Source organism: Cricetulus griseus (genome assembly GCF_003668045.3).
Source record: "Cricetulus griseus strain 17A/GY chromosome 1 unlocalized genomic scaffold, alternate assembly CriGri-PICRH-1.0 chr1_0, whole genome shotgun sequence".
NCBI lineage: Eukaryota > Metazoa > Chordata > Mammalia > Rodentia > Cricetidae > Cricetulus > Cricetulus griseus.
In genome coordinates, this window is record NW_023276806.1 from 184,795,514 (window position 1) to 184,819,220 (window position 23,707).

At 39.6% G+C, this 23,707-nt stretch overlaps 1 protein-coding gene across 2 annotated transcripts in view; it reads right to left on the reverse strand.

The window, feature by feature from the left end:
• Positions 1–740: 740 nt before the first annotated feature.
• The window catches only part of Cfap69 (cilia and flagella associated protein 69), a 60,678-nt gene continuing 37,711 nt past the window's right edge, over positions 741–23,707 (reverse strand). The window contains exons 13-23 of one of the 2 annotated variants that reach the window (XM_027391575.2): positions 23,109–23,273; positions 17,819–17,937; positions 14,977–15,095; positions 13,186–13,267; positions 10,260–10,452; positions 8,207–8,344; positions 7,441–7,517; positions 5,854–6,051; positions 3,129–3,215; positions 2,432–2,536; positions 741–1,894 (exon numbers count right to left, since the gene is read on the reverse strand). In XM_027391575.2, the coding sequence (XP_027247376.1) occupies positions 1,727–1,894; positions 2,432–2,536; positions 3,129–3,215; positions 5,854–6,051; positions 7,441–7,517; positions 8,207–8,344; positions 10,260–10,452; positions 13,186–13,267; positions 14,977–15,095; positions 17,819–17,937; positions 23,109–23,273 (1,451 nt within the window). In that variant the 3' untranslated portion in view covers positions 741–1,726. Of the gene's footprint in view, positions 1,895–2,431; positions 2,537–3,128; positions 3,216–5,853; positions 6,052–7,440; positions 7,518–8,206; positions 8,345–10,259; positions 10,453–13,185; positions 13,268–14,976; positions 15,096–17,818; positions 17,938–23,108; positions 23,274–23,707 lie in introns of those variants that run through there. The other variant, XR_003480323.2, reaches the window with a different exon arrangement.

Here is a 23,707-nt window from a genome sequence, read left to right on the forward strand (position 1 = left end):
ACTTTCATATATATGCTCAAACTACTTTAACATGCTGTCCTTGCTTGGCATCACTTGTCAAGTATCCTGTGGGCTGATTCTTCATTTTGAGGTCAGTGCATTGTTACATTTGAAGACCTCAAGAGAAAAGCTGCATGAGTCAAGGCCACCATCACTAACTTATTTACTGAAGTATTGATTGTAATAGTAAATTATACATGTTCTCTCCCTTGCCTTTGGGGAACTAAGAGTCTACAAATGTTCATAGTCTCCAAATGCTGCAAAGATTCATTGCTCTTATCTATGGACACTGCATAAGGATTCTGGGTGTGTCTGGGATAGAAATGAGGCATTACTTGCTACTGTTTGTATGAACAACTCATGCTGCATTCTTCTATCTGTTCCCCCACAATGTCACTTGCGCATTAGAGAAAGCATTAGAAATAGCTGCAAACTTTACTGTATTAAATATGTAAAGTCTTAAAAAAAAAAAAAGAAGGGATTTTGAGAGCCCATCCCATATGAAGGGATGCTCTCTTGACTTGGACTCATTAGGAAGGGCCTAGGCCTGGCCCAGGATGCTGTGGTAGACTTTAGGGAGCCCCTTTTGAGGGCCTTTCCCTGCTTAGGGAGTGGGGGTGGTGGTGGCTAGGGGCAGGTGGGATGCTGGGGGGGAGGGAGAGGGAGAGGGAGAGGGAGAAGGGATTGACATCTGAAGCAAGCTTGTTCCTAATTTGAACTAATAAAATAAAATAAAAATAAAAAAGAAATAGCTGCAAACTTCAACTTACTTAAATTTTTATTTATCTTTTTTATGTATATGGGAGTTTCACCTATATGTATGTCTGTGCATGTGAGTGTCTGGTACTCAAAGGTACCAGAAGAGGGATCAGATCCTCTGGGAGTGGAGTTGTGAGCTGCCTTGTGGTTGCTGGGAATTAAACCCCGGAACCTCTGGAAGAGCAGCCAGTGCTCTTAACCACTAAGCCATCTCTCCAACACCACTTTGAAAATTTATATATTAATAGTAAAACCAACTGTATCTGTATTTTGATTTTTGCTGCTTAGCTTGTGACTGACACTTGCCTCTTATAATAGATACATTTATTTTCTACTTTCACCAACATATTATTTGTTGTTCCTGGTGTTCATGTGTCTTTCATTCGATAGTGCCTTGACTTCTGACTCCATCAAGGTATTTTAGATGACTGTGGACTGTCTATGGCTCCAAGAGCAAGGAAGGAAGATGTGTGTGACTTCAAGGTGAGATGCTCTGGAGTGGGCATGTGATCAGTCGAGGGTTCCATGATGCAGAGGGAGCAGCAGAAATTATTGAGAAAATGTATCTACTCTTCTCTGTGGGAAGAATGTATGGTGGGGCTGCTGGAAGGAAATCCCTCCTAAGTCAGTTTCATTCCTTTGATCCAACAGTGCCCACAGTCTACATTACTCAGGAAGGAAGATATGAAGTCTACAACAGTGTCCTTCAGGGTAGTCCTAACTGATAAACAAACATTACAATTTTAGTTAAGGGAGCAACAGCTTTTCCAAAGATAGTGGAAAAGATAAGCTTTTCTGATGCGTATATTGATGCTTTTTAATAAAAAATAAACTATATTATCCTGACTTTAATTTTATAATATTTTCTAAAATATTTATTCTAACCTTTTGCCTTACATTTGTATATAAATATACATTCAGCTAAACAGTTCTAAGTAGAACGTATTTCATAAAGGTCTGGAGCCTATCAGATAGGGGCGGTCTTTTTTGGCTCATTCAGTGTCTTCACTTTCACCCTCTGCAAGGCTCCTCCTCGAACAGGCAGTCTTTTAAGAGCCATGTCTGTGTCAGCCAGAGGTCCTCCCAGTAACCGAGTAGGAGTGCTTTCCACTGTCACCACCCGACCTGAAGGTACCTGGAGAAGGAGAAGACAAATATCTCAAAGTCTACTTAGAAACCTTTTGATAACAGAAAAGCTCACAGAGCATATGGTTTGCTTTGGGAAAGACAAAAAACGTAACAGAAACAGTGTGACATACGAGGAAGCTAAGGACTTTGGTGACAAGAAAGTGGGCTTGAATTCTTCTAATGCGCAGTAGTTTTGTGGCTAGGGACAAACTGTGCCCAGCAGAACTCACAAAGCAAACTGGTATGTGGTACAGGTCTATTTCCAGACAGAGGAGAACTAACTGTGCTTACCCCACCTGCGAGCTGCAACCAAAGTGCTGGCAGCAAGAAACCTCCGTAAGAAACCTGGGGGCAGTGTCTGTTCTAACTTAGCACTGGGGGTGGGAGGGGAGAGGGGTGAAGTGTCTTAGAGATATGCCTTGGAGAATTTGAACAACAAAACTCAAATATACAGGCAAAACTTCCCATAGAAATAATATTTTGGCAGCCCAACGTTCATGTCTATTAAGAAAGAGATGTGGGGAAAAAAAAAAAAAGATCTTACCGTTGTGTTAAGGCCTTTAATAACTGTTTGGTGAAATAGTGCATTTTGTGGTCGTTCACTGTATTTAGAGGATTCTATAGCCTTTTCCTGGAGCGCTTTTGCTTTCTGAAGATTTTTAAATTAGAAAGAAAATGTGTTAACTGATAGTAAAATATGATAGATGGTCATTAGAGAGAAGGTACATTTGCTTTCCTGTTCCTCACACTTCTGCTTATAGAAATGGGATCCTTCATAAGGTTCAGAATGGGCAGCAGGGGGCAGCTCTCTCTGGCTCCCCCCTGGCTGTCATCTCATTGTTTAGGAACAAGATCCAGACTTCCTAGTGTTAAGTCAAATGAAATGCAAAGCCGCATTTTTCAGTTGTAAAATGCTTTCAGTTGTCAGTCTAAGAGGCAGGCAAGGATCTAACGGAGGTAGTATCCTACAGAACATTGCAGGAAATGAATATTCAGTCTTCAGAAAGAATGGTCCTTAAGACTGGCTGGTGTTGCTGGGTGGGCGTTGGTAGTGCATGCCTTTAATCCCAGCACTTGGGAGGCAGAGGCAGGCAGATCTCTGTGAGTTCAAGGCCAACCTGGTCTACAAATCGAGTTCCAGGACAGCCTCCAAAGCTACAGAGAAACCTTGTCTTGAAAAACAAACAAACAAAAAAGATTGGCTGGTGTTGTGTATACTGATAATGCTTTAAAAATCCTACCTTTAGTGTTTTAGCATTTGATGTTCTAGCCAAGAAGTTTTCCCATGATTTATTAGCCAGTTCTCTTTGCTTGTGCGTGGCCTGTATCTGAAACAAATAAGAAAATTAGGACTTTCAGTTTCTAAACACACCAGAGGTCTTGAAGTCCCCGTTTTAAAGGAAGAGCCTCCATTTTGCTGACTAAAATGAGGCTGACTAATTTGAGGCTGCCTAAAAAAGAAATTAGAATACATAACAATTTCAAAAACAGGCATTGCTGGGAATGCTGGTGCAAGCCTTTAATCTGAGCACTCTGGAAGCAGCAGAAGGCAGAAACCTTTCAGTTCTAGGATAGCCTGCTCTACAAAGTGAGTTCCAGGACAACCAGGGCTACATAGAAACTTTGCCTCAAAAAGCAAACAACAACAACAACAACAACAACAACAACAACAAAAAGTCTTAACATCAAAAACGTTATTTGCTCTACGGTTAAGGTTTGAACTACTTTCCACAGCACATAAAGCCAACTGTTGAGAACATTTTAAAAATGAGCATTCTCTGAAAGACTGGGTGCTTTCTGTAGTTCCAGTCTGTGAAGACATTATGTCCAGAGAAAACTCAAGGCAGGATTTAAAGAGAAATTCACGGGTGAAAATAAAGAGATCCTGCTGCCACTGATCATTAATTTAGCCAATAATATTGGCAGAACTACTTTTAATCTATGACTGCAACAAGGTACGCAATTTTGTGAGACTGCTAGGTTGGTGTGGAACTGCAGTCTAGAAGGCAAACCACTAACCAACAACTCCGTATTTCTTAACAGACTCCCCATTGTGTAATCAGAGGATACACACCATCGGTGAATATTTGTGTATCAGATAAATACATATAATACCATCCATTATAAATACAATATTCTTAGGGCCACTAAAGAACTGGGCTGGTGGGGGGGTGAGGGAGGAGGGGAGGGAGAGGGAGAAGGGATTAACATGTGAAGCAAGTTTTTTTTTTTCTAATTTGAACTAATAAAAAATAATTTCTTGGGAAAAAAAGTGGGGACAGATGTATGGCAATAAATATTCAGTCAAAATGGCAAAGGTTGTGTAATTCAGAAGAACTGGTGTTCCATCTTTTCTTCCCAGTTCTGAGCAGATTATAGCAGTACTCTTGTCATAAAAACTTTGTGCAAGCAAAACTTGGAAGCAATTAGCTGCAGAGTGGCAGTCCACCCGTGAATGGACACAGGTCCTAAGCTGTAGCATCAAACATTCAATAGTCTATGTGGAAAGACAACACTTTGGAGATCATCTCAAGGAGCCATAAGTGTTTAACTGTAGTCATAGAGTCATAGAGAACCAATACAAAGTGGTGACATCCCTGTGTCTATGGATGACATTGTTTAAGTGTCTCTTAGTTGGTCAAACAAACAATGTTGCAGTTTCTCATCTGTGCAAAGTTTTAGGACAAAGGCTGCTATTTTCCTGGTTGACTTCTCTGTTCAGCTAAAGTCAGACCAGTTTTATGTAAAAAAAAAAAAAAAGAATGTATAGAATCAATGCTCATAAATGTTTTGGGATTGAGGTGAGGATGAAGTTGATGGATGAATAAGTCTATAGACAGCAAAACAGTAAAAGATCTATGACCGAATGAGGTGTGAAAGATAATTTTATCTTTCTATGAAGTTATGTATTCCATAACAGATAAACAGCCAGGAGATATTAAAAGTATATATTTAATTTTTTATTTTATGTGCATTGGTGTTTTGCCTGCGATTCATGTCTGTTTGGAGATGCTAGATGCCCTGGAACTGCAGTTACAGACAACTGTGAGCTGCCATGTGAGTATTGGGAATTGAACCCAGGTCCTCTGGATGAGTAGCCAGTGCTCTTAACCACTGAGCCACCTCTCTAGTCCCCCTCTATAAGTATATATTTAAGCAGGTTACAACTTTTAGAATCCTGTTGGACATGTCAAAGCAATAAGTGTGTCAGGTATCTCTTTACTTTGTAAAATATAAGAGTATTGAGGAGATAACTCAGCCAATACATTGCTTGTTGTACAAGCATGCAGACCTGAGTTCACATCACCAGAACCCACATAAAAAGCTTGGCAAGGTGGCCTATGCCCGTAATTCCACTGATGGGGAGGAAGAGACAGGAGCATCTCTGGGACTTTCTGGCTTTCAACTGAACTGAATCTATGAGCTGTGGGCTCAGAGAGAGAAAGACCTTGTTGAGCGTGATTAAGAAAGATACTGAACATTCACCTCTGGATTTCACTTTCTTGTTTGTTTGAGACAGGGTTTCTCTTTGGAGCTTTGGAGCCTGTCCTGGAACTTGATCTGTAGACCAGGCTGGCCTCGAACTCACAAAGATCTGTCTGCCTCTGCCTCCCAACTGCTGGGATTAAAGGCTTGGACCACCACCACCTGGTCTGGCTTCCACATTTGTGTACAAACCTCCATGCACATAAATGTGTAAACAAACATATACCACATGTATACACAGATAAAAAAGAAAACAAGAAATTAAATTATAATGCAAAAGCATCATTAGCAACAGTAATTACATTTTAAACTCTTAACTCTATAGTTTCTTTTAAAATTGCACAAAGACATTGAAAATAATTGTTAGGGAAGGGAAAATAATTTAATGGTAAAATATTCACAAATAAGACAAATCCACTTTATGTTTAACTTCATCTGCTTTACATACTGAGATTAACAGCTTGTGTCTCGTTGGCTTACCTTTGCATATACTCTTTGCTCGTTTTGCACATCTTGGCGTGCTTGGCTTTCAATCATCTCACTTTGCAGGGTAGCAACCATCTTTCCAATGTTTTCTGTTGCTGCTGTAATAGATTCCAAAGACATTTTATCTGAAGTGACTAGTTTTAATTGTTCCAATTTTATTTCTTCACATATTTCATTCCATATTTCTCCAATCTGTCATGGCAAAGTTTAAGTTGAGAAATTTAAATTGATGAAAGTAAATGAAACAATTTTACATAATTCCTTATGTAGTGGTCATCTTGTTAATGCTTAAGTTTTTCCTAACTTCCTTCTTGGGAATAAGTTAGATGTGCTGAGAATGATGTGGGCACCAGCTACCTCACAGTATTCTGGCGTATAGTTAAGTTTCATTTCATAGCTGTAGAACAAGCTTGGCTTTCTGATGCTATTACTCCTTTCAGCCCTCTACTGAAAGGTAGGTCATGCTGAATCTGGAGGAACAAGAGGGGCATTCTGGGAGCCTGGGACATGTGACTCCTAGAACTGGGATCCTGTTAACAAAGGCATGTAACTGACTCTCAAGATTTTAACTACAGTTTCATCACGCTAAAATCTCACTTCATATTCTGAGAGTAAGGCTAAGTTATATGAAAACTAGAGAAACTGTCATATCATCTAAAACAGGAATACAGCTTAATTTTGTTTTCATTTGAAAAAAGACTTCTTCATTTACAACATCTAAATACATAATACTAGCAGAAATAAAATGTACTTCAGAAGATGTTCCTGAAGCTTCATAGATATTCATTTACTCAGTTCATTTAGTAGAGAAGTAAGCAACCTAGTCACTTTTAAGTGAGATTTGATTATGGCATAAAGAAATGATAAAGGATACTTTGATAAGGAATATCACTTTGATAAGTAATAACTTGCTTACTTCTGGCTCTACCGCTTTCCAAACAGAAAAGATTTCTAAAATCCTGTTAGAATTCAGATTGATTCTGTAATATTCACCTTCTCTTACAAGCTGACAGTTGGGCTGACTGAGAATTTTATATATGAGTATAATGTATCTATCAAGTCCATTCCTCTCCTCTTACTCCTCTCCTAGCCACCGCCCCAGGAGTCCCTCTCAATTTCATGTGCTCTCTTTTAGAAGAGCCAGCCCATGGAGCCCTCCCACTTAGTAGTGTCAGCACATGAGCGGGTGTAGGGTCACGTGGAACAGACCCTCCCTCTCCAAGCAGCAGTCAGTTGCCAACAGTTCCTCAGCTAGGGTGGGGTTTTCTGACCACCTCCCTGATCCATGCGGGGACTCTGGTTCTCTCTTGTGCACGTTTTGTGCATGCAGTCACAGCCACTGGCCAGCTTATGACTACTCTGTCATCTCTCATCTGTCTATGAAGCACGTGGCTCTGTCAGTTAAATACAATTTGGTCTCATGATAGAAATCCAAATGCTTTGGGTTTTATATCACAATCATGTGAAAAACAGAACAAGAATACTAGAGTAATGTGAACAACTGTTCTAGTTATGGATACATCTTTTATTTTCCAATTTAGTTTTGATATAACAGACTTAAAGTTATTAAAAGGTACTTACTTTAAAATCAAGGTATCTATGTATTATACAGAGGGTGACAAAATCTTCAGCAGAGAGGCCAGGTAAGTTTTCAAAATCTATCAAAGTTTGTTCAGAGAGAATTATTTTAATAAGAGAATGGTTTCAAGATTCATATTTCTACCATAAAAACAAATGCAAAAATACACTTCCACAACAAATCCTTCTGCAGGTTATCCTTACACAGTCAAAGAACTCATTCTTTCTGGACCATGGCCAGAAGCTAAAGAGTAAATGAGAACTTTTCCCTTAATAGAAAGCAAAGAGTTTAAAAATTGAGATGATTCAGAATGCTAATGTTCAAGCCTAACTGCTCATGGTTCTGCTACACACTGAAATTGCCTGGGAAGCTAAAAAGAACTGCTCTTTGGGCTCCACATTCCAAAACTCTAACTTTTTAAATAATACTCTCATATATATTACATGCTGGCCACAGTTCATGAGGGACAGAGCTGGAGAGATGGTTCAGAGGTTAAGAGCACTGGTTGCTCTTTCAGAGGTCCTGAGTTCAATTCCCAGCAACCACATGGTGGCTCATAACCATCTACAACGAGAACTGGTGCTCTCTTCTGGCCTCTACGCAGACATGCAGGCAGAACACTGTACACATAATAAATAAATAATTAAAAAAGAGAGATCATGAGGGGGCATGCATTTATTGAACAAAGGGACTTTATTCACATGTGTCACATGGACTCTGCAGCGACACTCATCACACAGAAACTTGTGAGTTGCAGGGGTTTCTTACCTAGTTTTCCCAACACAGCATAAATTTTTGCTCTGATATTCTCAGCGACATCCATAACTGCAACAGATGGGCAGTTAGCAGGAAGGGGCATAATCTTTTGTTCTTCTTGAAAACTAGTAAATAGAGGTTTCTTTGTATCTAATGATTGGGTATCATGAAACATAGAAGGAAGAGATAGAAACTATAGTGAATATTTGATATTTTGTCCCAATATAAAATGGATCAAAACATAAATATATATTTAAAAATTAAAACAAACATATAGTGCCTTGTTATTTCCTTTTGAAAGTTCTGGGAATCCATCCTAGGACTGGTAAGCAATCACTTTATCACTGATACACTGGTACACTGTCAGACCATGGCTACAATTTTGAAAGCATAGTCAGTAAATTTTTCCCATTGTGTGGCAAAACTTATGGCTTTCATTTTTCTTATTCATGTAACGTAAAAAATTATAGCCACTCCAGGCATAAGGGTGCATACTTTTAATCCCAACATGTGGGAAGTAGTGTAGGTCAACCTGGTTTACATACAGTTTCAGGACAATAGTGGCAACATAGAGGGACTCTGTCTCAACAGGAAAAAAACCCACAGCTATAGTTTTAATTTTTTAAATGATTTATTTATGTGTGTATGTCTGGGTGTGTATGCCTCATGTATGGGAGTGCCAGTGGAGGCCAGAAGAGGGTGCTGGCTTTCAGAAGCTGGTGGTCCAGGCAGTTGTCAGCCATCTGACCTGGCTGCTGGGTCAAACTCAGATCCTCTAGATGAGTAGCCAGCACTCTGAACTGCTGAGCCCTCTCTCCAGCCTACAGTTCTGTCTTCTCTAAAGATGAAAATTCAATGTAAAAATTTTGTTAAATTTAAAGTTACAGAGATGGGCTGATGTCAGATCAATAGAAATGCAACAATTTTGATTGGTTTCTATAAATTATGCCAGGAAGAGAAAAGCTGTTTCATAATGTTTTGGTTTAAAACTCAGATAGTAAAAAGGGATTAGAGACAGAAATAATTTGAAGTGGCAGTATTTTTATTTAATAGTAGATATTACTAGCATATTTTTTTTTTTACTAAAAGACAGTGTGAAGGGTTCAGAAGATGTAATATAGTATTAGACTTTACAAGTCAATCACACACTGATTCCATCAGCCTCTTTAGACTATGGCACTTAACACTGATGAACATCTGACTTAATTTTACTAGAAAGCAATCTCTTTTGTGTAAGAAAGAAAATACAAAAACACCAGTGCACGGATTACTGTAAAGAATGTGTCAAACACTTCACTTAGGCATTGTTTTATTGCTAAATGAAACACCAAACCTAGTTATAAAAGCAAGAAATCCAAATAGATTTATTTAAGAAGTAACATTAATTTCTGAGTTAAAGAATATAGGTAAATATCATGTTTTAAAATATTCTGTAAAAAATACGCCCACTTACTTAACTTTCTTCTAATTATTCACAATTTCTTACTTTATTAATGAGAGAGAGAGCAAGTGAGAGGAAACCTATATTTTGTTTACTTTTTTATTTTGTTTGTTTGTTCTGAGACAGAGTCTGTTACCGGCCCTTGGATACATGGTTCTGTGGGCCTGACTGTGAACCCTGGGGATGAGTCTGAATCCCCAGAGCTAGGTCTATGCCTGGCTTTTTTGTTTGTTTGTTTTTCGAGACAGGGTTTCTCTGTGGCTTTGGAGGCTGTCCTGGAACTAGCTCTTGTAGACCAGGCTGGTCTCGAACTCACAGAGATCCACCTGCCTCTGCCTCCCGAATGCTGGGATTAAAGGCATGCGCCACCAACGCCTGGCTATGCCTGGCTTTTTTCTCTTTTCTTTTTTTTGTGGTTTTAAGGTAGAACTCTGGTCCAGCAAGCACTTAACTGACAGAACTATCCCCTCAGACTCCAATTATTCACAATTTATGATAGAAAGTCTTCAGTATGTTGTTGGAGGCACCCCATAAAATGGGGGAAGTATCCTCAATTCCTACATTCTTTAAAACTCTACAGATACACCTTTAATTGTTTCTACCAAAAATTATGAACATACTTACCAACAATCATGCCATTTTTATCACGTTTTACTCCTAGTTCCTTTTCCTCCTTTCTCCACAGTTTAATTAAGAGACTAGCAGCAGTTAAGTCTTTCTTCCCTCGCCAAGCATTGACATGAGCAGAGGTTTTGGGATTATCACAAAATTCAACCATTATTCCAAGTATCAGATTACAGAATTTCTTTTGCTTCAGCTTTGCAAGGGAACAGAAAATGACACAAATGTTAATGAATACTAAGAATGACTGTCTTACTGAAAGAGACACTTGGATTATCAGCCAGTTCCTGCTGAGCTCTCTGATGGTGACAATATCTAGTAAGTCACTCATGAGCATTCTCAAATACTAAAACTCAAAAACAATAAAGAGATTTAATATAATTCTTAAGTAGTCAGAAACACACTTCATAGTAAAAATGCATTCATTTGGTGGAAATAGAAGGAGAAGTTTTCAAAAAAGAAAAGAATCTATGTATGAGCATAGTTATTGGGGACAGTTCACTGTGAGTACAGGGTTGTCTCCATTTATATGCTTTATGAAGGTCTGCAAAGATTATTATTGACTACACTCTTCATTATCAAGAGAACAACTGATATAACTGTAGCAGTCAAATATGAAAAAGCTTAAATTGATGTGTAAATCTGTGCTCTTTCAGTAATTATATAGGAACTTTCAAGAATTAAAGAAAATTTCTCTTATCATCAAGCATGCATATTTTTTAACCAAAATACAGAATTTAGATGTAGAAAATCCAATCTTAACTTTGAAACTTCAGATTTATACATTTAATTTGGACCTGTAGAAGTTAGTGAGCTAGAAAGGTGCCAGTTGGGAATTAGGGGCTTTAAAGGGGGGGGCTTATAAAACATGGGTGATATGAAAGAGATGGGGAAAGAATACTGGAGAGAGAAAGGAGACAGAAAAGAAGGGGAGGCCAGAAAGGTTGACCAAAATGAGGGGTGTATGAAAAAGCCATATGGAACCCTACTATTTTGTAAGCCAATTAAAACCTGGTAAGAGGCTGGCTGGATAGCCCAGTGGTTAAGAACAATTTCTCTCTGATTCCCGCCATCCACATAACTCACAGACATCCACAGCTCCAGCTCCAGGGGATCTAGTGGCCTCTTCAGAGCTCTGTGGGCACTAGGCAGGCACACGATATGCATACATACATGCAGGCAAAACATTCATTTACGTAAAATAAATCTACAAAAAGCCCTAAAACCACGTTTTTAAAAAGTTAGATGGGGATATCTGAATGGCTGGATATTGCAGCTCCTAGAAACCTCTGTTAATTAAACAGAATTCCCAGGAAGGATGTGGCACTCTTCATGGGTTGCTGGCCAGTAAGGCTCCAGAGATCTACAAAACCATATGGACTCCTGCTTGCTCACCAGACCCAGATGATAAGATTCTATTGCTTAAGACACCAAACAGCTTGGTTGCAAGATGTAGGGAAACCAAGCTAGAACTGAGTTGCAAGTTTCCATCCTGCTGCCTGACAGTGCCAGAAGCCCCTATGTAGGCTGTGGGGGGTGAAAAGGCATCAGAGGTCTTTCCCAGATAGACCTGCAAACTACAGTGTTAACCTGCCAAGCAAGATGTGTTTACTGGTACAACTTTTATGGGGCAACCAAAAACACTCAGATTGAATTTGAGGCATTCTCCACAGGAGGTATCTGCATGGTACTATAAACCCAGAGAGAAATCATGGCTGAGAAGATCACATGCCCTAGGGGTAATTTATTACTGTTTATCTAAAGTAATATGGTGTCTAACTGTATTCTAAACATTGATGTTTATATCCATAGGCCAATGCTCTTCAATCTTAAATCAAGAATCTTTTCTTTGTAGTCAACAGTGATGAATACAGATGTTCATAGCTTGTCAAAGCCCTAGCAATAAGTGATAGCTGTATACTCATCTCTAAACTGGATGTTTGTGGCATCCCCTCTAAAGCTTAGGGAGCATTGAGGCAAAGGAAACAGAGACATTATAAGAAGTGGGTCACAGGAAGAAGGGCTGCAAAATATTATCTTCAGAACATGACACAGCCATTGCAAACATGACCGCACAAGAGCCATGTTTGCCTACACTGGGCCTGGCAACAACCAATCAGAGATCAGAGATGTGGCCATGGGGCCCTACCTTTCTGTGCTGAGCTACTGGTTACTGATAGATACTGGGAAGGTCAGTCATTGTCTTCAGTTGTGTACCCAATATTGATTCTACCAGGCTTCAGTGGATTCAGCTAATCTGTGGCCATATAGATAGTCCTGATTAAAACCAATGGGTCACAAAACAAAACAAAAATCTACAAATATGGGAAAGAAATTTACAGGGGTAGGGGACAATGACTAGGACAGAAAGGAGGAAATAGAGGGTGAGGGATAAGAATAAAGAGGTTGCAGTATATACATGCAAAGAATTGTCAAAGAACAAAAATAATTAACTGTCTCTTGGCAGGTTGATAGAGTAGTAGGGAAAAAAGTCTGCTCACCTATGTTTGGGAACACCGACCTCTATAAACTGATGCCTTAACTGGAGGAGTGTTCAGAATCCTTAATATGCTAATGCTTCCTAATCTGCAGGAGGGATTTTATTTAAACCAATGTATCTATCTGGCTGGGTGTGGTGGCACATGCCTTTAATCCCAGCACTGAGGAGGTAGAGATAGAAAGATCTCTGTGAGTTCAAGGCCAGCCTAATCTATAACAGTGAGTTCTAGGACTGCTAGGACTACATAGAGAGAGACCCTGTCTCAAAAACCCCAAACCCCAAACAAAGAAACAACCCCCAATATAGCTAGCTGCACGTGATGAGGGACACATTTATTCACAAAGCACTGTTTTCTGGTACTTGGTCAGGGAATGGTTTGCACAGACATATATTTATCTTTTGTGTGAGAGTGTTGTGGACACTACTTACTGCCAATATATCCAAAAGGAGAAAAATCCCTTCCTTTTCAAGGAAATAATCTTCAGAAGAATAGCATCCCAAAATGCAGCACCTTCGATGAAAAGAAAGCCAGTCATTCCTCAAACATCCGTCATTAGATTTAGCTTGTAGACCTTCTTCCTATCAAAGCATTGCTAGCCTAGGCTTTTAACTTTATTCCTTTAAATCAAGTAGCCACTTTGTTTTTACTTTAAAAATTAAAACTCAGAAGAAGCTTTATAAGTGCAGTTTAATTTCAACTATCTTTTTCAAGGTTTTTTTTTTTTTTGTGTGTGTGTGTATGTGTGTGTGTGTGTGTAGGCTAGAGGTTGGTGTCTGGTGCCTTGGAGCTGGAATTACAGGCAGTTATGAGTCACCTGATCTAGAAGCTGGGAAACTAACTCAGGTCCTCTGGAAGATCGACATGCACTTTTACAATTTTTTTAAAGACTAAAACCAATTAATTCTTTACAATTTTCTTTGTTGTATTGCAACTTCTTCCTTTACTTTTGTGGCTTTGGTGATTCTTAAAGACCCCAACTTGCTGTAATAACTACATCTTCAAGTATAACTGTTTATCATCTCTTTTATAGTTTGGCACAACTAAGATATTTGGTAATTCTTGATCACATTTATCATGGCAGTTGACATTTGCTAAAGTGCCTACTATTCAAGTCCATGTGGACTGTGTGAAGTGAGGGGCTACAACTTTTCCATGGCTGCTTTCACTGTTTTCCTTAGAGTTTCCTTAATAGGCTGTCTAAGCTATCACCAATAGTAGGGAAAGATGGTAGTCATTAGTAACAGACTTTTATCTGTTTCTTCCAAGCATTAATGACAGCTTCCTCTGTTCCTTGGTTTTATATTCCTTCCTTTTGAAAACAAGAGACCAGGTTGGCTTGGGCAAGTCTGTGGGGATTATGTTGATTACATTATCTATGATGAGAAGACCCATCCACTGTGGGTGGCACCATTCCCTGGGCTATCTAAGAATGGAAAAAACAAGCTGGGCACAAACATGCATGCATTTATTCTCTGTCTGCTTTTACCTGTGGATGTTATGTAACTAGCTGCTTCAAATGCCTGACACCTTGACAACTCCTTCAGTGATAGGTTGGAACCTCGAATTAGGAGCTAAAATAAGCCCTTTCTTCCTTAAGTAGCTTTTGTCCAGGGTATTTTGTCACAGCAATTGGAAAAGAAGCAAAGTTAGATGTTTAGATTTATTTTTTTTCAGCTTAGAACTTTTCAACCTTTATAACTGAGCCAATTCCTATAATAAATATTCTTCTCTATGTAACTTCTATTAATTTTATTTCTCTGGAGAACTCTGACGACATTAATGCGTCTAAATTATCAACAACAGCTAAGAAGAACAAGAAAAAGTAACTGTTGTATCAAATGTCCAGATATATTTTAAAGGCATAATTATTTAAACAACACAAAATTACAGGAAGGCTAGGAGAATGTCAGTGGAACAGAGCACAGTGCCTAAGAGAGCCAAGGCAGAATCAGCAGCAGCAGCATCATGCTGCTTAGGGATGTTTTCCTAGCTGACACCAAAGTGGAATGGGATTAGAACACAACAAGTTACTAAGTTTTGAAACAAGTGGCTTTTCTACTTGAGTGATATGTTAGTTACTTTTCAAACTCATGTTTAGGTCAGATAAACAGAGAAGGCACCAACTTATCCCTCTAGTGGGATTTTGAGGGGAGAAAGCTGGTAGCTGTAAATGTAATTTTCTTATGCTGGGGTGTTCACTTGGTCATAGTAATACTCACCAAATGCTGTCTAAGGTACTGAAAAGAAGGACATTGTAGCCTAAGCCACTCTGTAACTTCTTGGGGTCTGTTTTCATTACATGAAGAATTATATCAACTCCTTCAGTTCCAAACATTTCCTGTTAAAGAGAGTTGTTTATGTCATTTCCTAGAATAAATATGTAATTTTTCTCTTCTCTACCTCATCCTATCCCTTAAGGTTTTTTTCTACCAGAAAAACAATGCTAGCAATTGTTTAGTTGTTTATAAGCTAGGTTTGTTAGTTTCTAAACTGGGAGTTTTAACACAATTAAAAATTGCACTCATTTGGAGCTGGAGGGGTGACCTGGCAGTTTAGAGCACTTGTTGCTCTTCCAGAGGATATGGGTTCAAGTTCCAGAACATGGTAGCTCACAGTCATCCACAACTCCAGTTTTAGAGACTCTGAAACCTTCATCTGAGATCCTAGGGCACCAGGCACACATGTACATACACAGAAGCAAAACACTCATACACATAAAATAAATATAAATTTAAAAAAGTAAGCTTTTTAAAAAATTGTATTCATTCATTCCTAGTTCTTCGTCGTAAATTATTATAATGTCAACTACTTTAAGAGGGTATCAAAATGTGTTAGGTTAATAATAATTTTTCTTATAATGAGGAAATTTTTCTGAGTAGTTTTTTCGGTGTCTGAATAATATAAACCATGTAAAACTTGCCCATGACTTTTTCCACATTAGAGTGAACACAATCATGCCAAATGAAGAGCAGACATCAGTATGGATCATGGAAGATGTTATTATGTTCTCAAAACAGGAATAAGTAGATAAACGGCTACTCAGCTTTTAGTGATTTATATAAAATTATTACCACTCAGTCTTTTTCCCTTACCATTTATTTTTCTCACTGTCATGTTGCTCTATTCTCGTTCCCATTTTGATCAAGATTATTTTTTCTAGACGAGCAGGCACAGTACAGAAAATAATAGTACATTATATGTCAAGGCTCAGAACTAAACCATTTTTTCTTCCTATTGCCACTCTTGAAAAATCTATCTAGTGTGCTAGAGAGACAGCTAAGCAATTAAGAGCAATTGTTTTCTTTCAGAGGACCCAGATTCAATTCCCAACACCCACATGGCAGCTCACAAGCACCCATAACTGCAGTTCCAGGGGAGCCAGTTCTCTCTTCTGGCATTGAGTAGCAGGCATGCATATAGTATACAGGCATGCTTGTGAGCAAAACACTCATACACATAAAGTATATAAGTCTTAAAATTTAAAAATCTATCTAAATCTTTCTAATTTTCATTTCTCCAACCCTATCTCTTCCTATCTAAATTATCAATTTATGAACTTAATGGTTTTCTTTGAAGCTAGTAAGTATCAAAGGGAATTAAACTCTAGTTTTGAAGTTCCAATTTTAGATATAAAGACATTTCAAACTTCAAGTGATATTTCTGATACTACAGCCTAGGATGGAAAGCTGTTTGACTACTTTAGGTCTTGTAATTCTACTACTATGTTTTGACTCAGAAGAAATGAAAACATTACATCCCCCAAAAGACAAGGTGGAGAATATTCCCTAAAGCTTTAGTTTTAACCCATCCAAATAGAAACAGCTTAAGTGCTTATTAATAAGATAAAAGATATACACATGCTAATAGTTCATAGAATACTATTGAGGAATAGAAAGGAATGATGCATGCAACAATATGAAGATATTTCAGAAATACCTATTTCTTTTTGGATAACAAAAAACACACAGAAGTGATGGGGGATGTCCTTCTATATATATGTTTCTCTTATTGGTGGATGAATAAAACACTGTTTGGTCAATAGAGGCAGGAAAATAGGCGGGAGTAGGAGATGAGGAGAATTCTGGGAAAGGTAGGCAGAGAGGCACCGTAAGGAGATGCCATGTAGCAGCTAAAGGAGTAACAGGTCCGGGAATTCTCCAGTAAGCCAAGACCATGTGGAAATACATAGATTTATAGAAATGGGTTAATAAATAAGACAGAACTAGCCAACAAGAAGCCCTAGCTATTGCCCAACAGTTTTATAATTAATATAGCATCCCTGTGTTTATTTGGGGCTCAAGGGAGACGGGACCAGGCAGAAAAGAAACTCCAGTTACACAGAAGAGGAAACACTGTGTGATTTCACTAATATAAAGAATTGGCAGCCGGTCATTGGTGGCGCATGCCTTTAATCCCAGCACTCGGGAGGCAGAGGCAGGCAGATCTCTGTGAGTTCGAGGCCAACCTGGTCTCCAGAGCGAGTGCCAGAATAGGCTCCAAAGCTACACAGAGAAACCCTGTCTCAAAAAAAAAAAACAAACAAACAACAACAACAACAACAAAAAGAATTGGCAAAACTAATCTATAGGCAAATAGGGGGTGGCTGCAAAGCACATGAGTCAATGTGATACCTATATGAGATTGTATGGAGAGATGCATATTACATTTTCCAATTTGAGTATTGGTAAAATATGTTATATACATTTACCAAACCTATTAAAATATATATTGAAGCTGTGTGTATTTCACTGTGTTTGCACTTTCATTAAAGTATTAAAGTTTGGTTAGGTTTTTAAATTTTGTTTATTCATTCCGTATGTGTGTGGGCAGGCGTGTGTCATGATGTCTGTTTAGGAGTCAAAGACAATTTTCTCCTGTCATGTGTATTGCAGAAATGAAACTCAGTTGTCAGGCTTAGCAGCGGTGTGGTTAACTGCTAAGCCATGACAGCAGCCCATATTTTACAGGATCAGGAAAGAGGGCAACATTCATGGACACCTAGGAGAGTGTACCATTAGGAGACTGGGAGACCTGCAGTGCAGGCTCACGGGCATCACACACCTTCCTTTGAATATAATGCTCGCAGAGCCCCGACAGGATGAGCAAAGCATCAGACTGGATCTCCAAGGCAATGGCATCTTCCTTTTCATCGGGTCTGCTTGCCATAGTTTTAAAGATTCCTGGCATGGGAAAAATGGAAGAATATAGTTACCCTGGTGAATTTTTGGTTATTTACTGCTAGGAAACCCCCCTTCAGGAAGAATCTTCAGCTAGGGAAAGTATTTTACTATAGAAGGGGCTGTTTTCATTGCATAGTAACATAGAAGCTGTTGACAGAGGGTGGAAAATGGATTTCATAAGCACTTAAGTCAGCCGTCTCACAAAGAATTTCTACATATATACATATACAGCCCATTGATAGAGAATATCTTAATATAATTATCAGTGTTATTCATGAAGAAATGTTAGCACAGGATTAGTGGAATGTCACTAAATGATGTTCTAACAACTTCATTGTAAGAGCAAGGTAAAGTAGAGAGGATGGAGTTAACTCCATCCTCAGAAAAAGCCAACTGAGAAATTCCCTGTGTGGCACAAGGCTGATTGAGCTCCAGCCAAAGAACCATAAACAGTTCCAAGGAGCACCCAAACTGTGCTCACCCTAATCAAAGTGATCCCATCTGGGTGGCCAGGCAATGACTAATTTTGGTAAACAGCATCTTCTCACCACCCTTCCTTGTGGGCAACCATTAGCAACAATTTTGAAATGCCCCTAGCCCTCATGACAATGAATCCAAAGGTCACCTACTCTTATCCAATCCTGAACAGCCAAGGCATGTACCACCCTGCTTGCAGTTTTTTTCCTTTATAAACTCTTTGCAATTGAGGCCAGCACCCTTTTCCTGCAGCTGCTGTGCCAGTTTTTAGTCCCTGCCGAGGCTTGTGACTCAACAATAAACCTTATGCATTTGCATTGGTGAGTTAGCTCTTTGGTGGTCTTTTTGGGGTCTCACAAATTTGGCATAACATTCATATTTTGACCAACAAATTTTGTTTAAAAACATGTAGTTTTGAGCCACACTCTCTTCCCCATGCAGCTGCAGCAGGCAGAACGCAACCAAACACAGTGTGTGTGTGTGTGTGTGGGGTATCCTAGCTCCGGCCTGCAAAAGGACTCCAGCAGCACCTCCACACCAACCAGAAGTGCCAGGCAGTTGGGAACTATTGTGATATCTTTGCGCTGAGGAAGAATGGGCTTGCCCAGCTTGATTACAGACTGAGTGACAAGGAGGCCCCCACACAGGTCTCGGGTAGTCTAACCCTGGGCTCAGTAGAGAAGGCACAGGTCCACCTGGCCCCTTGTATTGCCGGACAGATGGGTACTATTATGGTGAGCAAATGTGTAGTGTGGTATGGGAGAATGGTTTATGTCCTGTGGTTAGAGACATATCTGAAGAGGAGAAAGAGGTGAGGAGTGGCTGAGGTGAGTGGCTTGATTGCCACCATGGCCATGGTGATGTCTAGGCCTGGGCTGCTGCTGGGGCCCATGTCTGGGTTTCTGGCCCTGATGCAGCTGCTGTTTCTGTTTCTGTGGCTCCTGATAGCAGTAAAGGCTGAGACGTTAGAACTGTACAGTTGGCCCCTCCCCTCACTGGCTGCAACACTAGGGAGAACTGGTCCTGCCCCTCGCTGGTTGAAGCCCTCAGGAGAGAGAGCCATACACCTCACCTGGACAGCACAATAGAGCTGACCATGTTCACAGAGGCATGGGCAAGAATGGGAGAACGGGTCACACCCTTCTCATCTGCCATGTGGTGGCATGACTGAGGAAAAGATGTCCCTCTTGCTTGCCCCTCAACACCTGCAGTAGGTGGAGGATCTTACCCAACCCCTCACCAGCTGTAGCACTTGGGAGAGTGGCCCCTGTGCCTCACCAAAGCAGCCCGGTAGAGTTGACCCTGCAGACAGAGGTGCAGCAGGCACCACCACCCAGCTGGGACTGGAAATGAATGCCATTGAGATGTGGGAAGTGGAAAACACAAAGAAGAAAGAAAAAAATGCTGATTATCAAAATATCTAACTGTAGCTTGGCAGTGGTGGTGCACACCTTTAATCCCAGCACTCAGGAGGCAGAGGCAGGCAGGTCTCTGTGAGTTCAAGGCCAGCCTGGTCTACAGTGAGTTCCAGGACCTCCAGGGCTACACAGAAAAAATTTGTCTTGAAAAAAAAAATGTCTGACTGTAGGTTGTCCTTTCTTTGTGGTTAATTGGTAACAAATTTGGGGGACCTCTCTGTGTGTTCTACCTGCTGTTTCTTTCTGTATCTTCTACATGAAGACAACAACGCCACAGGCTGTCAGATTTAAAAATCCTCCTCTTGTAATCAAGCCTGAAAATGACTTAGCAGTCATTATCACTGAACAAATGACATTCACAATAAAAACTCTCAGAAGGCATTTCGTTTAGGCTTTAAGAATTTAGGAACTCTCGTTTCCACTGGTAAAGAGGACACTGTCACTATCAGGAAGCTACAGAGCTGTTGTTCCCAAAGAAGCCAAAAGCCTTTTGTCATAGATGGCACTATGGAACTATCCTTTTAGGATGAAGGGTGAACAATGAGACTTCAAGGAGCAGGGCTGAACCTGCTAGAGACTCAGTGTAGGGGCACCATGTTCTCAGAGGGGTCTGCAGTGTGGGGGCACCCCATGCTCAGAGGAGTCTGTGCTCCTTTACCAGAGCTACCTACATTAATTGCTGGTTGCATTCTCTTTTCAAGATTACCTTAATTCCTTATCTGGGATAGAATTTATGGGTGGGCTTGTGATCTGGAGCACACGGTATGTTAATAAAGAATTATTTTCCTCAGTTTTAGGTACTTGAACTCCCATTCTTTCTAACACATAGCATTAGGGCCAGGAGACGATGGCCCTGTGTATACAATGCTAAGTTGCACAGGCCTGGTAACTTGTGTTTGATTCTGGGAACCTATGCAAAGTGATGGAAGGCGAGAAGAGACTCCACAAAGATGTTCTATGATCTCCACATGTGCACTGTGGCAATTCGGTCATACACACATTTACATACACATGCATGCACGGATGCACAGACACACATACACAGACTACGCATACATATATACACACAAAATTCAATTAAATTAAAACTAAAAAGCCTGCAGGACTACACATTCAGACTCACTAAGCAAAACCCCTCTATCCCCATGAAGGATGGAATTCAAACCATTATTTACCATTCATACTTTTTCCCAACTTGCTCAGTGCTTATGCGGTTAGCTCAGTCATCGCATTTGCTTTATTAAGCTTGGCCCTCTTAGGCCCTCTCTGAATACATTGCCCTGCATATTTCAATACTGCACCTCTGCTCATGATACATCCTTGCTTCAGAGAACAACCTTTTCTTCCTTTCTTGAAGCTGTCATCCAGTGAAGCTCCAGTGAAGACCGCCCAAGTTTGAGAATAACTAAGCCTCTTTAGATTTCATAATATTTACTCTTTTTTTGCTACACTTTAGGTGCCTAGCTGAGGGTACAGAAGACATGCTATTTTCTCTTGTTCTCATCAGGCCATGGTTCCCCAGCATTCTGTCTGATATGGTTTCTAACCTCTGTCTGAGGAGAAAGCATATTTACACAAACACTGTATTTGCAAAGCCGTATTTCTATATTTTTGAGGATGCAGCTTCTACAAAGCTCTGCTAGGTTAAAAAGACAAGGTGACTGAATCTAAAATTCTGTAACAGAGATCAGCTTTGAATGGAAGGGAAAATGTCCTGAGAGAACTCTTGCTGTCTGTTATGCTTCCCCTTAACACATTCCCTCAGCTCAGGCAGGGTTCAGATTTCGCCCTGAATGTACAACTATTGCATTTCCAGCTAACATGGGACATTTGGACTGAGTTCTGTGCAGTGGCAGGCACAGCTGTGATTAAAATGTACTTTCATATTAAGTCATCTTAAGCCCATCTGGAATAAAACTAAATGTTGTTACATAACTCTGCTTTCAATTTATTGGTTTTAAAATTGGGGATGGATTAATTCCAGAATTCAGGTGAATTGGTATGAGTGTAAGGCCGAGCTTGTCTACACAGTGAGGCCCTGTCTCAATATATATGTTTGTTTGTTTTCTCATAAGTATTATAATTGGAGGGCATGATCCCTCTTCCAGTGATGAATGAGAAATATTTTGGTTAGTAGAGGATTTTTTAAAGCATATTGCAATTAGTTGACATCCAGTAGTGCTTCAATTTAAGTCTTGAACACTCCTCAAAAGCCCATTGGTTGGGAAGTGGTGTCAAGTTTTGGTAGTAGGGAAGAGAGGATGATGGGAACCCGGTCTCTTCCTGTTTCTCTTTCACTTCCAGGCCACCAAGACATAATGCTTTACCACAGGTTCCGAACATTAAGCCAAATTAGCATGAATAGAGACCTGTGCAACTGTGAGCCAAACGGTTCCTCCAGGCATCCTCGTCAGTGACAGACAGCTAACAAGAGTTGAGTATAGATGCTTCCCAGACACCTCAATTCAGGGCCGCCTACTTCCCTAACACAAACTAGAGCAGTATCTGCACGTTACCGTACATGCATGTATACTTTAAATCACCTCTGGATCACTTACAGTTCCTAATACAGTGGAAATGCTAATATTTGCTATAAACTGCTACTTAGGGAGTATGACAAGAAAAGTCTTTCTGTGCTCAAACACACACTTTTTTCCCCCTTCTTTTCTGTAATTTTGGCCTCTGGTTGGTTGAGTATGTGGATTTGGAAAGCTACAGAGGGCCAACTACATGACATCTACATGGAGCCTGAGACAACGCTTTTCAAAACCAGGAAAGGCAGGGCTGGGGATTATGTATTTTTTAAATAATAAAGGGCAAAGAAGATTGAACTAGATGTTGAAATTCCTGAATTTTCTAGTATTTACAGTAGAAAAGAGACTCCTGGATTCTGCTCCCTGTGCCCCAGCATTTCAGTGTTCTGAATGGACTGGAAAATGTAACTTCATCTTCTTTGAAAATGGCTCTACAAACACTAGGCCAGAAGTGGTAATCTCATTACCACAAAAATGAAACATAACAATAGTTCATTTAGATTTAAAAAGATACTGCTAATGAACGTCTCTAAACTGAGGAAATAAATGTTTATAGGATTATTGACTATGTTATTTCAATAAAAAGAGAACTGATTGACATCAACAAGATGAAACAAAAACCAGGAAAACTTTCAGGATAATCTCATTCATAAAATGAATTTGTAGGAAAATATCTCATATGAAACATCAAGAATTATAAACACCCTACTTTTCCCCAGTGAGCTGCCATGGAATACTTTACCTATTAGTTGATGAATAACCCCCCTTTCACAGAGATCAGTGTTTACAATCTCATCTTCAAGATAAACCATGGCTCTGAGGAGTCGTAAAGTATAACGCATCTGCGCGTACTTGTTTCCACGGCCACCTGTCCCGTGAAAACTGTTTCCGTGAAGGAAGCAGGAATCTGTGGGGAAAGTAACCATTGAGTTTGTAACCCAGAAACGTAAAGCATACAACCTATCAAGCAAATGCTTTCATTTAAAAACAACACATCAGATTTTTTAAATATTTAAACAGATGTTAAAATTCAGGCATGGGTTGCTTGTTTTGCTTTTACAGAAATATTATCCCTTCACTCTGTTTCTGGTCTCAGAATGGAAAGGTGGCGTTTCAAATGATTTACCCATAGACATCATTGTGTCTTTCACAACACTCCTCCTTATTGAATGTTTATGTTCATGAGTATGTTTATTTCCTTTTAAGAATTCAATAAAATAACATTTATAATTGAGGCTCTTCTCCTTGATAGACTATCTCTCAGAGTTAGTGATTCTGGCTAGAAACCTAGATTTTAAATTTTTATGAAGTTATTTGTGGGTTGGCGTCTATTTTAAGCCT